The 14,604-nt window shown below is 35.8% G+C and overlaps 1 protein-coding gene across 3 annotated transcripts in view; it reads left to right on the top strand.

The window, feature by feature from the left end:
- The window catches only part of rims2a (regulating synaptic membrane exocytosis 2a), a 145,060-nt gene that overhangs the window by 26,613 nt on the left and 103,843 nt on the right, over positions 1-14,604 (top strand). For all 3 annotated transcript variants that reach the window (XM_026283480.1, XM_026283481.1, XM_026283478.1), the window contains 2 exons: positions 1,075-1,086; positions 9,092-9,369. In XM_026283480.1, coding sequence (XP_026139265.1) covers positions 1,075-1,086; positions 9,092-9,369 — 290 coding nt within the window. The remainder of the gene's footprint in view (positions 1-1,074; positions 1,087-9,091; positions 9,370-14,604) is intronic.

The raw sequence follows: 14,604 nt of genomic DNA, 5'->3' as shown, positions 1-14,604 counted from the left end.
TAGACAAAGATATACAAGTAGATATATAAATTTATAGATCATAAGACATATAAATGCTTAGTTTTATGATCAAAGCTTTGTAGTTGTAATGGGGTTAAACATATAATACAGTACAATGCAATGAGGATAAAAAGATAAATGTTTCTCAAAAGCCTGATGTATCATATTTGATTAATTTGTTTATAAAATGTCTCTATGTGTGAATATTGTTTTTGTTAAATGCTTTTAATGTGCTAAAAAAGTATAAACTACTAATCAGATGACAGAAGCCATAATAAATAGTGTGCAACAATTCTCAGCAAAATTTTTTGATCATGTTGGTAGTTAAGAATATTTTAATGCATTGTGAATCAAATATGATACAGTATAGGGATAATAGGGTTAGTCCAGTATTGAGTAAAATGTCTAAACCTTTGGCAATCCAATCAAACAACAAGCTAAAATTATGTTTCTAACATCAAGTGCTATGCATTGTATTGTTGGATACAGTATTCATGTACTGTGCTTTGATTTTATACTGCACCAAAAATATACATACTGTGCTTAGTTTGCATGTACTGCAAAAATAGGGTGCATATTATGCCATTCTAAGCATGTTTGATGTTTGAAATGTGATAGTGAGATGCTATTTATATATGCATATTTAAATATTTAAGTAGCTGAACTTATTTATCCTTTTTAATGTGAATCTTCATACAGAAGTCATTCAACTCATTGTAACACATTTGGTCTTTTTTGTTATTTCCTGCTGCTGCTCGCTGAGGGTTGAGCAGATAATGCGATGACCACAAGAGGGCGATACACCCTCTGTTTTTTCCCCATCACCCGCTGGCCCGGGGCGATGGATGTATCAGGCCAGAAACTGCTTATCTAACCTTTTGATGTCTCTCTCCCAGTACAGTCTTAGTGCTTTTAAATGACTTTGCTCCGAGTAATAAGCGGCGATGTGATTGGCTGCAGTAGTACATGAACATCTCTTTATGTGCGTCTGAATGTCACTCACACTTGTTCTCCCCTCTTCTTTTCTCCCTTGTCTTTCTCTCTTGCTTTTCCTCCCCTGTGGAATCGCAACAGGAGGATAAAGTGGTCAGCACCCTTTTTCTTGTCTATGCTTTGATATTTCGCTTAGATGATTGCACACCTCCATTAAAGGTGCTGTAAGCGATTATTTTATTTATTTCTTGGAGAAGCACGTATAAAATGAGCCTCAGAAATATCTCACAGGTAGTTAGGACATTTAAGACTCCTTTTTAAGGCAGACAGAAACACTCTCTCTCCGGATGCTCTTCAAACCTTCGAAGGACCTTGTCAGTTTTTCAGGGATAACAGGATGATATTTTTGGCATTAGTTTATATCTCTTTTACTTATTTTTTTTATTTTTTTATATTTGATATATTTGTATGCATTTTTTAAACAAATTATTGGGTAATTCATGCACTTTTTATTAATTTAAAAAAACTATTGTCATTTTACATTAAAATGTACATGCATTTTGAAAATATATTAAGATTAATGAATGGAACATTTATCTATATAATTAGATTAAAGATTTATTGTTACTTGCATTAATCAAATCACTTCTTATGCATTTTTTCTTTTTCAAATAGGCCTATGCACTATTAACAGTTTCTGCAATGATGGCAAAATGGTTGGAGTTATCAGAATGGCTGAAATCGCTTACAGAACCTGTGCTAAATGAGAAATGGTTGTGATATTGCTATAATCAACTTGATGACATTTCATCACCCCTCATTTCAACATCAGCACCTTTTCATATTAAAGTAGGAAAACCCCGATAATAGCTTTATAATAAATGAGAAATAGCTTTGTGAATTCTTTCATTTTTGTTGTGGTTGTGATTGAATAGTGACAGTTTGAACAATAGCAACAAAAATATCACCATATTATTGCAACTTGATAAGCATTTTTTTTTTACTTAAATTATTAATTCTTCATTTTTATTATATATATATATATATATATATATATATATATATATATATATATATATATATATATATATATATATATATATATATATATATATATTTAAAATTGATTCCAACAATGGCATTTCAACCGCATCAAATTTACATTTTTCTTAAATACCCTGCTCCTCAGATGTCTCTTACAAGGAGGAAAAAAAAATCTAAATTTAATATTTAGCAAGAAAATAAAGATTATTCATTGCTGTGTTGTGTCCGGAAAAAATAAAAAAGTATCTTAAAATATTTTAAAATATAAACAATTCTATTTTCCATAAAGACAAATGAAGGCTATACATTACTTTAACATGATCAAATGTATAAATATTCAATTCCGTTTTCAATATGAAGACTATTCATTGATATAATGTGTCCTGATGTATATATAAGAAAAATTATAAAGTTGTTTTCCATAAGAAAATGTAAGGTTACTCATTACCACAACATGTCCAGATATCAATATAGGAAATATAAAATTATAAAAGGAAATCACAAACTGAACGATTGGTTGAACTAATCCTATTACATTTGAAAAATAAAAGAGTTTAAAGTGTTTCAATAATGTTCTCAGTGCCACTGCGATCAACAGGGCAGCCCTTGTTTGGATAGTTTGCAGCACTGGTAGAGTTTGTCGTTTTCATGTTTCTTTCTTTTACCTCCGTTGTCTGAGTGTTAGATGTGTGTCTGATCTTGTTTGTCTAGTCTGTAGTTCTGTTTCCTTATGTTTTCCGGTATCTCATCAGTAGGATGAGTGCCCAGTGCCCGGCAGAGGATTGAATTGCTGGTTAGTTCTTGATGACTGGATTTTGTTTCTCCCCTCTGTGGTTTACACCATTAAGGGTTTGAATGGAGACAGTACTTCTCTGAACCCTGGAGACCGTTTTACATAGAAATATCTTTATCTAAAGCTAGAAGTTGTTGTTGATGCTCAAAGAACAACTGAAGGCTGTTTGTGCTTGTTTCAATCTTATCAGCTGGTGCAAATTTAGTATTGTGCTGCTGGTCAATTTGACAGCTTTTGATATTTTTATATGAATATAAAACATCATTTCCAAAATGTTGGATATTTTATATTTGAAACATATTTATTGATGGCCTTGTCACAACACCGAAACCATTAAAACTGTTTTCATTCATTTAAATAAAGCTGAAATAAAACAAATATAAATAATGGATGTTGATTTGGCAACTCTCTGAAATAAAATACAGTATGAGTTTAATTTGAAGCACTGTAATTATAAAAATTGCCATAAACGCTAAATTAGAAATATTAAAAACTGACAAAAGTATAATGAATAAAAAATAACAAATGTAAGTTTCAATAAAAATCTAAAAATAAAAGCTTATTCAAAATATTAATACGTTTAAAGAAATAAGTAATACTGAAATAACATTGTATATCATTTTGATCAGTCTGTAAAATTGAAACCGATGTAAAATTTTGCTGTAAGTGGCAGTAAAGGTAAACCTCTGATGTTGTTTCCCCTCATCATCATGATGATTTTTGATGGATACTTAGTGAACGTGCAGACATTGCCTCATGTTTTTCACCAGAGCTGGACTCCGCTGTGCTATCGTGTTCCAGTGTGTGATGTCCGACAGCTCCCATCGCCGCACGAGACACTGGGACCTGTAAATATTGATGCTGTCTCGAACAGGATCTCTTTCACCACAGCTGTCAGTGTTTGGGGAAGAGAAGAAAATGCTGATGGAAAAAAGAGCCTTTTAGCGTTTCACTGACACTAAAGCTAGTGGCTGGATCTACGTTTAGTTTCTTTAATGATTTGTGCAAGATTTAAAAGAATAGTTAACCCCAAATTAATTCTTGTATGGTTTACTCATTCACATGTCATTTCAAACCTGTGGAACACAAAACAAATAATCTTTTCCATCATGCATTTTTTTTCAGTACAGTAACAGTTATTGTGACCATGATTAGCAGGCTCTCAAAGCTCAAAACAAAACCAAGCAGCAAACAAACATCACCATAAAACATTTTAGAAGTGTAGTCTACATGGCCTGTCACAAATACACAGTTTTTACAGCATTTTTGGTCAAATAAAGTTTCAAAAACATAAAAAATGGTGCCATTCTCAAACAGTATTATATGTGTAATGTTGCAATGATGGGTTTTCAGTGTACATAAACTTAAGTTTTAGAATATTCCTCAGGCAGAAGCTGTCAAAATGGATTTAGATTTCTCGGAATAACACACATGCAAGTCATTAAAGCTGCAGTAGTTAACTTTTGTAAAAATATATTTTTTACATATTTGTTAAACCTGTCATTATGTCCTGACAGTAGAATATGAGACAGATAATCTGTGAAAAAATCAAGCTCCTCTGGCTCCTCCCAGTGGTCCTATTGCCATTTGCATAAAATCCATCGCTCCCGTTAAGAAACAACCAATCAGAGCTGCGGTCCGTAACTTTGTTTGTGTTCAAAATGTAGAAAAATGTATATAATAAGCGAGTACACCATGAATCCATTTTCCAAACAGTGTTTTTGGCTTGTCCTGAATCACTAGGGTGCAACTATAATAAGTGTTTGTATTCAGACTATTTTAGATTGCTTCGGGGATACCGCGGCGGAGTAACCCAGTACCTTTGTGATTCTTCATAGACATAAACAGAGAGAAGTAGTTCCGGCTACGATGTTCTTCAGCAAGACGCAAGCAGTTCTGTTTATTAACTGCTAGCGCATCAAAAGTTACCTACCGCAGCTTTAACCATATTAAAGGGTTACTCCACCCCAAAAGGAAAATTTTGTCACTAATCACTTACCCCCATGTCGTTCCAAACCCATAAAAGCTCAGTTCGTCTTCTAAACACAATTTAAGATATTTTGGATGAAAACCTGGAGTAAATAGCTACCAGTGTCAAGGTCCATAAAAAGTATGAAAAGTCTTCGTCGGAATACTCCATCTGCCATCAGACGTGCAATCTGGGATATATGAAGTGACGAGAACACTTATCGTAAGCGAAGAAAACTAAAATAATGACTTCATTCAATAATTCCTTTGTCAACGGTCTCCTCTGTCTCACTCCATATCACCATGCTGCGTGTGCTCTTCCCTGTCTTCCACGCTACAAGGATGTGCTGTATCTGTGGGAAGTCATGGCCTAGTGGTTAGAGTGTTTGACTCCTAACCCCACGGTTGTGGGTTCGAGTCTCGGGCTGGCAATACCATCTACTTGCATTTAGCTTTGATTTGATATAATACAGCGCATCCTTGTGGCGCGGAGGAAATGGAAGAGCACACGCAGGTAATAAGGAGTTCAGATTGCACGTCTGATGGCAGATGGAGTATTTTTCATAGCTTTTATGGATCTTGACACTGTTATTTACTTGCCAATCTACGGGACAGTCTCAAGCCTCCAGGATTTCATCCAAAATATCTTAAATTGTGTTCTGAAGACAAATAGATCTTTTTACAGGTTAGGAACGTCATGGGGTTAAGCGATTAATGACATCATTTTAATTTTGGGGTGGAGTAACCCTTTAACAACATTTTTGACTACATCTGTGGGGTTTTATGGTGAAAAGTTTGTCTATTGTCTCTAACAACAAAAATATTTAATTTAAACCCATGAAAGTACAGATCCTATTGTGATTAATAGTGTAAAAATCACTTTTTAAATCATTATCAGATTTTGACATTGATTTTGCATACATAATATCTGATGCACATCATTGACTTAACATTTTCTGATGTTGAAGTTAGTGTTTCTGTCTTCATCAGTGTCCTTTGAAGAGAGTTAGTGAGTGTTGTGCATGGGTAATGAGTCAGACTCAGCCCCGGTGGAGCTGCGCGCTCACATGCATCGGTAACGAGACCCGTGTTAGTGATGCTCGGTGGCAAAAACATGATTACGTGCCGCTCCGATTGCTCTATATCATCTACCTCCATGAGTCCATACTAATTTTGACGACTTGGATCGATCTCAGGATTAACCTGCTTTGCTTTTTTCCTGCAAAATCTTAACTGAAGCACAATCTTGACAGCAGAAGGAGCATTTGATCCCCAACTCTGAAAGGTCACCCTTTACGCAGGACATTGGTATTCAAATTCAGTTATTGAACATCAGTTTTATCCAGTTGGATCAATCAAACGCAGCAGACATGGGTAAGCATGGGTACAGTGATTAGCATTAAGCTTTTATTTTATTATTGAGATTCAGGCAATGGAAAAAAGCTGCATAATGTTATTTGGGAAACTGTTTGTCGTTAATAGAACAAATCTAGGAAATAAGAACACAGTGATTCACTATCACCTTTTTAAATTAGAGCTTAATATTTATGGATCTCTTAATGTGAACAGAAGCTTGAATTATAAATTCTTATTGGACCTTAATTAGCTCAATATTTCAGCTTATAATAGAGGTATGTTTAGTTAATGTGACATGTAGAGGACTGAGCTGCATACAGTATGTTCTGTTCCTCTTAGAGATCTATTTTTGATTCTGTCGCTGCATAATTAACACTTTGTTTAACAGGACCTTTTTAAGCTGAGAGAAAATAAAACCTATGAATATGCATCCAGACTATTACAAGCTGCTGGGCTCTAAATATAGAAGCGCATTAAATATTCATGTTCCACCTGCAGGCTGTGTTTTAGCTGGTGAGTGATAACGCTTCCCTCATCATGAACTTCCTCAGGTTTATCAAAAATCTGTCAAATATTCAGCATCCCAGGAAATCCTCGCCGGTAATGCCGTCTGATAGAGTCATATACACGTTTCATATTGATGTTTATGTTTAACAGACAGTACCTCACAAAGGTAGTCAGATGCTTAATCAAATCTCGTGCATCAAAACTTGCATTGATTAAAATTTTTTTTTTTAATTAATTCATAAATAAAAAAATGATTGTGAGCATTATTGGCTATTATATATATATTGTTTTTGCTCTTTTGATTTTGGGGTGAAACATGACCTGGACATATTCTTGACAGGCTTCATATGAGATTCACCCAGAAAGGTCCCCTGCCATTTGACACCAATGACAGCTCACTCCGCACTTTATCAATTTTTCACCGCACACATCTTTTTGGTTGTCTATCGCTGACTGACCAAACATGCATCACAATAACTCACATCCATCTGCATTACGTCTCAGAGCCGTTTGGAGTGCAATTGCTCACTGTGATCTTTTCAAAAAGCACTTGAAAGATGCGACCTTTTCACTTGATAGAACAGCTCATACACAACTTTTCAAGTTTCATAACAGTTATTGGTTTTTAATACATTGTAGGCTCTTTTGTTTGGATATTACAGGAAAAATTCTGTCATCATTTGTTATTGCGAGGCTCACTGTCTTCTGAAGAGCTGCTCTTTCCATAAAATCAAAGTGAATGAACACTGACAAAAAAGCACTTGAGTAGTTCATACAGTGCAATTTGTTATATTTGTGTTATATTACCAGCTATATAAGGAACAGACCTTCAGTTTGTTTTGGAATAGTGTAGAATAATTTGAACTTTGCAGTTCATTACTTCTGTGAGACGCATTATTTTTGGGAGCTGTTGTGGCATTATGTATTCAGGCTGGATGGATGAAAGCATGTGTGTGCGGGTGAGACTCTGAGCATGTTTAATTACCTCCAGCAAACTGGAATTCAACCACCTGCTAAGTGCATTTTTGCCGGGCAGATAACAAGGTCAGCCTACCGTGCCCTCAGTGTTGGTGGGACTTCAGGAGTATTGAAAGCAGAAGATTTAAAAGGTTGTAAAGACCTGAGTACAGCAATAATAGTGAAGCATGATGCAAAAATCACCAAACACCTACCGCCATTACCCCCCTGCCCCACATCTGCAGGGATGATGTATTTTTGTAGGCCGACCCAGAAGTTAGCATCACCCTGGTTCCCTCGCCAAAACTCTTTGGGATTTTTCCATTGGCTCTTGAATTAATACAGAAAATAAGCTCTCTGATTCGTACACATTTTGATATCATTTAATACAACTTTTGGAGTCTAAATACAATCGGCAATAGTAAAAAGATAAAAGTAGACAGACTAACTAGTCATTACTTTAACGTCATCACCATTAACCTTCTGGCTACTCTTAAATTAGTTTTAATTAAAAATTTTCCCTTAAATTTTCAGTTAGAATAGTTTGCAACAAAATGAGTGGACAAGTGAGTAGAAGCGTTTTATTATTAGGTCTTATGATACTGTATTTAATGTCTCTGGCAACCTCTGTTGTCCCATCTAACCACTTGTTAGCAACTGCCCTTTTATATAAAGTAAAAGTTACAAAATATTTACAACAAGGGGTTAGGGTTGCCAAGTCTGCATTACAAAACCAGCCCAATTGGCATTCAAAACTAGCCCAATCTTGGCCAAAATGATCCCAATTGCCTTTGCTGGGAGTTTGATTGACAGGTGATCTGACCAGTCATAAAACAGAATCTGCCATTTTTGTCCAATAAACAAACCAGGCCGGAGAGAAGATTAACGTTGGTGTACTTGAACTTGAAAAAAATGACTGTGAAAATGTCAGCTTTGTCCCAATCATTTTCCATGGGGTGGGAGGGGGGGGGGGGGGGGGTGCTTCAACCCACAGACTGAAAATACAACCGGCAGCAACAGTATAAAAGTAGCCCAATTCTGCAGGAAAACCGTGGACTTGGCAACACCTCAAGGGTATTGTTACATGTGTTTTTTATGTCAGAATAAAACATGAAAATATGTGTTTGTGTTTACCACAGACCTTATTTCAAGCACTTAACCCTTTCAAAAACCCATTGGCTTCAGGACAATGAAACCAGAACACACCAAAAGTCAGACGAACCTGGTGGCTCTGCCTCCAAATATTAATACTATTGGTTGAGCCTGAACTTTTCATTGTTCATTTCCTCTCATATGAATTTGAACAGTCTTGTTTGTCAGCAGCACCAGAATCACCTTTTCTGAACCTGTTTGTTGTGGGACCTGCGCATAAGGTTCTGGACAAATATCCCATTATTCACTCTGTCTTTGGCTTCACAGACATGACTCATTTAAGACTACAAATCGCTTCTCCCACAACAGCAAGTTTTCATCCATCACATTTGGGGTCTCGTGTTCTTCTGTGATTCTAACTTCCTGTTTTCTCAACATCAGGTGATGTGGGTATGCAACCTGTGCCGAAAACAACAAGAAATCCTCACCAAGTCAGGGGCCTGGTTCTTCAGCGGCCCGGGGGGTGCCCTGCCCTCGGGTGCGAGTGACCCTCGCAGACGCCACGAAGAGGCTCCGCAGGAAAAGAAGGCCAAACTTCAGGAAGCCCCACTGCTGTACCAGGGGCCTCCAGGGGACCGCAGCCGAGCTCCAGGACTCCCGCGCCAGGCGTCCCTCAACAACGACTCCAGTCTGAAGCCCAACGACCCTCTGAGCAACAGGTGAGAGGTAGTTTGTAGTTACTGGGTTGTTACTAAGTGCGAGAATGTTCTGGATGTTTTCTAATACATTCTTAAATGGTTGGTAGGGTATTCTTATGGTTGGTGGCCTTAATGATTGCTACAGTGTTGCTAGGCAGTTGCGTTGCTAAGAAGTTGCTAAGGTGTTCTAGGTGGTTGTTAGGATGGTGGTTGTTACGGTTTTTAGATAGTTGCATTGATTGTTTGGCTAGATTCTATAATGTTACTATGGAATGATTAATATATAATTTCAGATATATTTATTAGTAGTTTGTCTGAAATTGAACTGAAAATTTAATTAGTTCATTTTACATTCATTTTAATTTAAACTATTCCACTTCAGTAGAAACTATTTCACTTCATAGGAAAAAGTTATGTGAACTCAACTAGTTATAATAAAGGGTTAGTTCACCCAAAAATGAAATGATGTCATTAATGACTCACCCTCATGTCGTTCCAAACCCGTAAGACCTCCGTTCATCCTCGGAACACTGCAGTGACGCTGCTGATGTGTTATCTTTGTTATTGGGTGCCAGAAAACACGTCAGCAGAATCGTGAATGCACTCACAACAGACCCGGAAGAGAAGACAATGCTGAATAAAGTCGTAATTTTTGGACAAAAATGTATTTTCGATGCTTCAAAAAATTCTACTAACCCTTTAAGGCATCCGAGGTATACATACTTTCTTCTTTATAATTTTCATCTCTTTCTTTATAATGGAAGTTTTTGGGTGTTTTCATTCAACAGTCCAAAAGATGTCCAGTAAAGTGAATCCAACCATAATAACCAGTTCCTCGCATGGGTCCTGGGGTGAATAAAGGCCTCGTGCAGCGAATCAATGCATTTTTTTAAGAAAAATATCTGTATTTAAAACATTACAAGCAGTTTTCTCTAACATCCGCTGATATGACCTGGGTGTGAGTAAATTATCAGGAAATTTTCATTCTGGAGGTGAAATAAACATTTAAGTATTAGTAAAATTAAATACCTGAGTGAAGTTTAATTGTAATTTAGGAAATATTGTTTTATTGAACCCTTTGGCTTTTATGGTACATGTATGAAAGGTATCCGGTTTAAACCACACATGCATACATGGACCATGTGAAACTGAAGCTAGGATAACAACAGCTGGAGTGCACAATGCATTCGTTCAGGTTCCATCTGTTTTTCCTTCGATTACCATTGCTAATTTGGCGCTAAACACGCTAGACAGGTAAATAACAGTCTGTAATTTATGGTGGAACCTGCTTTTGAACAAATGCAGGGAGTCATAACACATTTATCAAACATTAAGCCCCTAATGTTCAGGGAGATTCTAATTCAGTGTGAGTAGTAAGTGCTATTCCATCAATTACCACACGGAGGCAGTGTCTCTCTGAGCCCTTATATGAAATTCTCTCTGTCTTTTGCTGGGATGGCCATGTCATGGGGTCAAGGGTCAGTCCTAGAGAGATGTCTCTGTAGAAACAGATGCCTGCTCCCTTGAATCCATGGCGACTGCTGTGTGTTGGTTTGATTTTCCGTTCCTGAATACCTGCAGGAGAGGAATGTTGGGCTGTGTGCCACAGGGATGGGGCTGATCTCACCTGCCGTGTGTGTGTGTTTTGCGTGTGTGTGTTGTGTTGATGTGAGCATATTTGAATTACAAATGTGGAAATTGCGTGTTAAGGCTTAGTCTTTGAGTTTATGGATGTACAGTATAAGCAAGTTCTGTCATCACTTAATTGTTGGTCTGTGTACATGTGTAGGATGTTTATTGTTTTTAAGACAGTTTGTCAAGTTAAAAATGTACCTTAAATTCCATTCAGTGTTTACCCTACCATTCAAATGTTTGAGGCTGGTGTGATTTTTCTTTATTAATTAATTCATTAATGTACTTGTTAGTTTTAATATAAAAAAAAAACAAGTATCTTATGCTCATTTATTTGACCAAAAACATACAGTAAAAACAGTAATACATTGAAATAATGTTACTATTTAAAATAAATGTTTCGGTAATTTTAAAAACTACCTTTTCCTGTGATGGAAAATCAGAATTTCAGTGACATATGATCCAGTGTCACATGCATGACCATATCAGTACTGAAAAGAGTTGTGCTGTTTTTTATATTTTTATGGAAACCTATATTTATTTATTTATTTAACTCTAACTTTTGAAGTTTATCAATTTGTGACTTTTGCAAATTTTTCCTTTGCAAAATTGCTCAAAACCATATATATATATATATATATATATATATATATATATATATATATATATATATATATATATATATATATATATATATATATATATATTTAAAATGTTTACCCATCCCTAGCTTCTTTACCTGGCAGATGTCCGTGAATGGTTCAGGACAGCAGGTGAGCTATAAGCTGCTTTCACGGATGCAGTCTGACATTTTCTGTAGAACAAATTGTGCGCCTCTCTGCTGTGAAATATATAAAAAGCTACTCTAAGAACAGTGCTGTTCTTTTCGATCAGATCAGTTTGTATGCCGTGTTCTGTAATGAAAACTTTAAATGCTCATTTGCACTTTCTATCTGGTATAACGTTACCGCCAAAAGGTTAGATGTTAAAAATGTGCCTGCCACATGGCAGCGAGGCAGTGTCAGATTTGTTAAGTGTTGTGTAACAGAGAGTTGTTCTAACTTTACACAAATAGGCTACAGTATTTTCGAAAGTAAGCAGTTGCTTTCAACATTTATGTCATATGAGGAATTTTGTCTCAATAAATGCTTTGCTAACTACTTGTTGTTACTAACTGGCAAAATGTTTCTTACAAACATGTACAAGACACGCTTCTCAAGACATCAATTGTATTATGGAAGTGTGTCTTTGCCACTAAAAAAAAAGAAGAAAAAAAATATATAAAAAAAGATGTGAGAAACTTCCAATTTTGACTTTTTTTCTGCAATTCAGATTTTTTTCTCACATTTGCGTTTATAAACTCACAATTATGAGAAAAAGCTCAGAATTTATTTCTCACAATCACGTGTTATAAGTCCAATTATGAGGAATAAAAGATGTCTATTTTCTTACAGTATAAACCCGCAATTGGGAAGAAAAAAACAATTGAATTGCGAGATAATAATTGAGATTGAGATTACTTTTTAATATTTTTTTTATTTTTTATTTCAGTGGTGGAAACAACCTTCCATAGAAATGATCTTCCACTGAAGAAATTTAAGTTCTTAAGTTCTAAAATCCATGGGTTAAACTGTAAAAACAGTTGCAAAACTTATAAAGGGTTGCAAAGCTCATATAAAATTAATAGAAAATAAAACGGCTCATGTTATATTTAGATTGACCTCCCAAGAATGTCAATTAACATTTTATGAAGGTTAAGCGCTTTGAGTGTCTGTGCTGAAAAATAATAAATAGACTTTTTTAATTTTATTTTTTACGATTTCAGGCTCTACTTCTGTTTATGGAAAGTGTCAGGGTTGTTTTGGGGTTAACTGCTGCCAAAGTAGATAAGAACGGCTTGACCATTCACCAGAAGAATGTGTTAAATAGTTTGATGCCCAGGAATAGAGCTCAGGAAATCACTGAAAAGAACTTCCATTAATCTTAAAGAATGTTTAAATTAACTCTGATTCTCCTCTCCTGAAAAAGTGCTGACAGCCTATTTATATCCTGAAATAATGTGAGAACAGCCTAATTTGTCTTGGTCTCGGAGGTGTCATTGGAGCGAATGCAAGTGTGGGTGAAACTGCTAGATGAAACAATAATAATTACACTGGGATTTGGATTTAATTACAGCTGTTATGTTTCTCTGGGTATAGCCGGTTTTTGTGTGTTTGTATCTCCTCCCCCTCCATCTATAAAACCCACTAGTGTTTTTATTGGAGCTAGATGCATATAGTGTTATATATGTGCCTCAATCCTAAGTGAGTAATTGTACGCTTTGAGCACAGAGAACTATATTTTGCAAGCACATTACATTATATTTTGAACAGAAATTAACAATCGCAAAAAAAAAATTGTAAAAATCAGTTTGAGCAAAGAAAAAACGATTCCGTGCTCAATAAATGTATTTGCTTGTTTGCTATTATCCATATTAACGTGCAGTAATAACCCCTCTCACGCAGTTTACTCAGGTGCTCTCTCTCACAAACTTATTCTCTGCGCTCCTGTCAAGTCCCTCTCTCTGTCTCTCTCTCTCTCTCTCTCTCTCTCTCTCTCTGAACCTCTTAATTCTGTGTGCGCTCAACTCTTGACACACGCTCGCTCAACTAACAACAGCGCTACAAGTGTGCCACAAAATCAACCAATCGGAAAATTAAAGGTCAATTGTGATTGGCTGTTGGTCTCCAATCAAATCGCTAGTAGAACCAAAGCCCGTCTGGTCCGTGTACGTTTTGATCATTTCATTTCCTATTTGGAATAAAAAAACAACAACAACAACAACAAAAAAACATTTTATTTCAAAACTCTTTACATTCTTTGCATGTGATTTATCAAAACATAGTACATCTTAAAATATACAGCTCATGAAAAATAAATGTTCCAGATGGACAAACATTAAACCAGTGTTAATAAAAAATATCTTAAAATAAATTTGGAGGTAGGTTGAAAAAGCCAGCATGGGAAGTTTTAAGTAGTTGTACAGCTTGAAGTGTGAAGTTTATTCTTGCACACAGATATGGCATATTCATGGCAGTACACATGAAATTCATGTATATATTTGTCATTTAAACTACTGTAAACAGAAATCCAAACCCGTAAGTCCTCTGTTTATCTTTGGAACACAGTTTAAGATATTTTAGATTTAGTCCGAGAGCTCTCAGTACCTCCATTGAAGCTGTGTGTACGGTATACTGTCCATGTCCAGAAAGGTAAGAAAAACATCATCAAAGTAGTCCATGTGACATCAGAGGGACAGTTAGAATTCGTTGAAGCATTGAAAATACATTTTGGTCCAAAAATAGCAAAAACTACGACTTATTCAGCATTGTCTTCTCTTCCGTGTCTGTTGTGAGAGAGTTCAAAACAAAGCAGTCTGTGATATCCGGTTTGCGAAAGAATCATTTGATGTAACCGGATCCTCTTGAACCAGTTCACCAAATCGAACTGAATCATTTTAAATGGTCCGTGTCTCCAATACGCATTAATCCACAAATGACTTAAGCTGTTAACTTTTTTAATGTGGCTGACTCTCCCTCTGAGTCAGAATAAACCAATATCCCGGAGTAATTCATTTACTCAAAC

This window comes from Carassius auratus, chromosome 16 (genome assembly GCF_003368295.1).
Source record: "Carassius auratus strain Wakin chromosome 16, ASM336829v1, whole genome shotgun sequence".
NCBI classification, from domain to species: domain Eukaryota; kingdom Metazoa; phylum Chordata; class Actinopteri; order Cypriniformes; family Cyprinidae; genus Carassius; species Carassius auratus.
The sequence above is the reverse complement of the archived record's forward strand: the minus strand, read 5'-3'. Positions and strand labels throughout refer to the sequence as shown.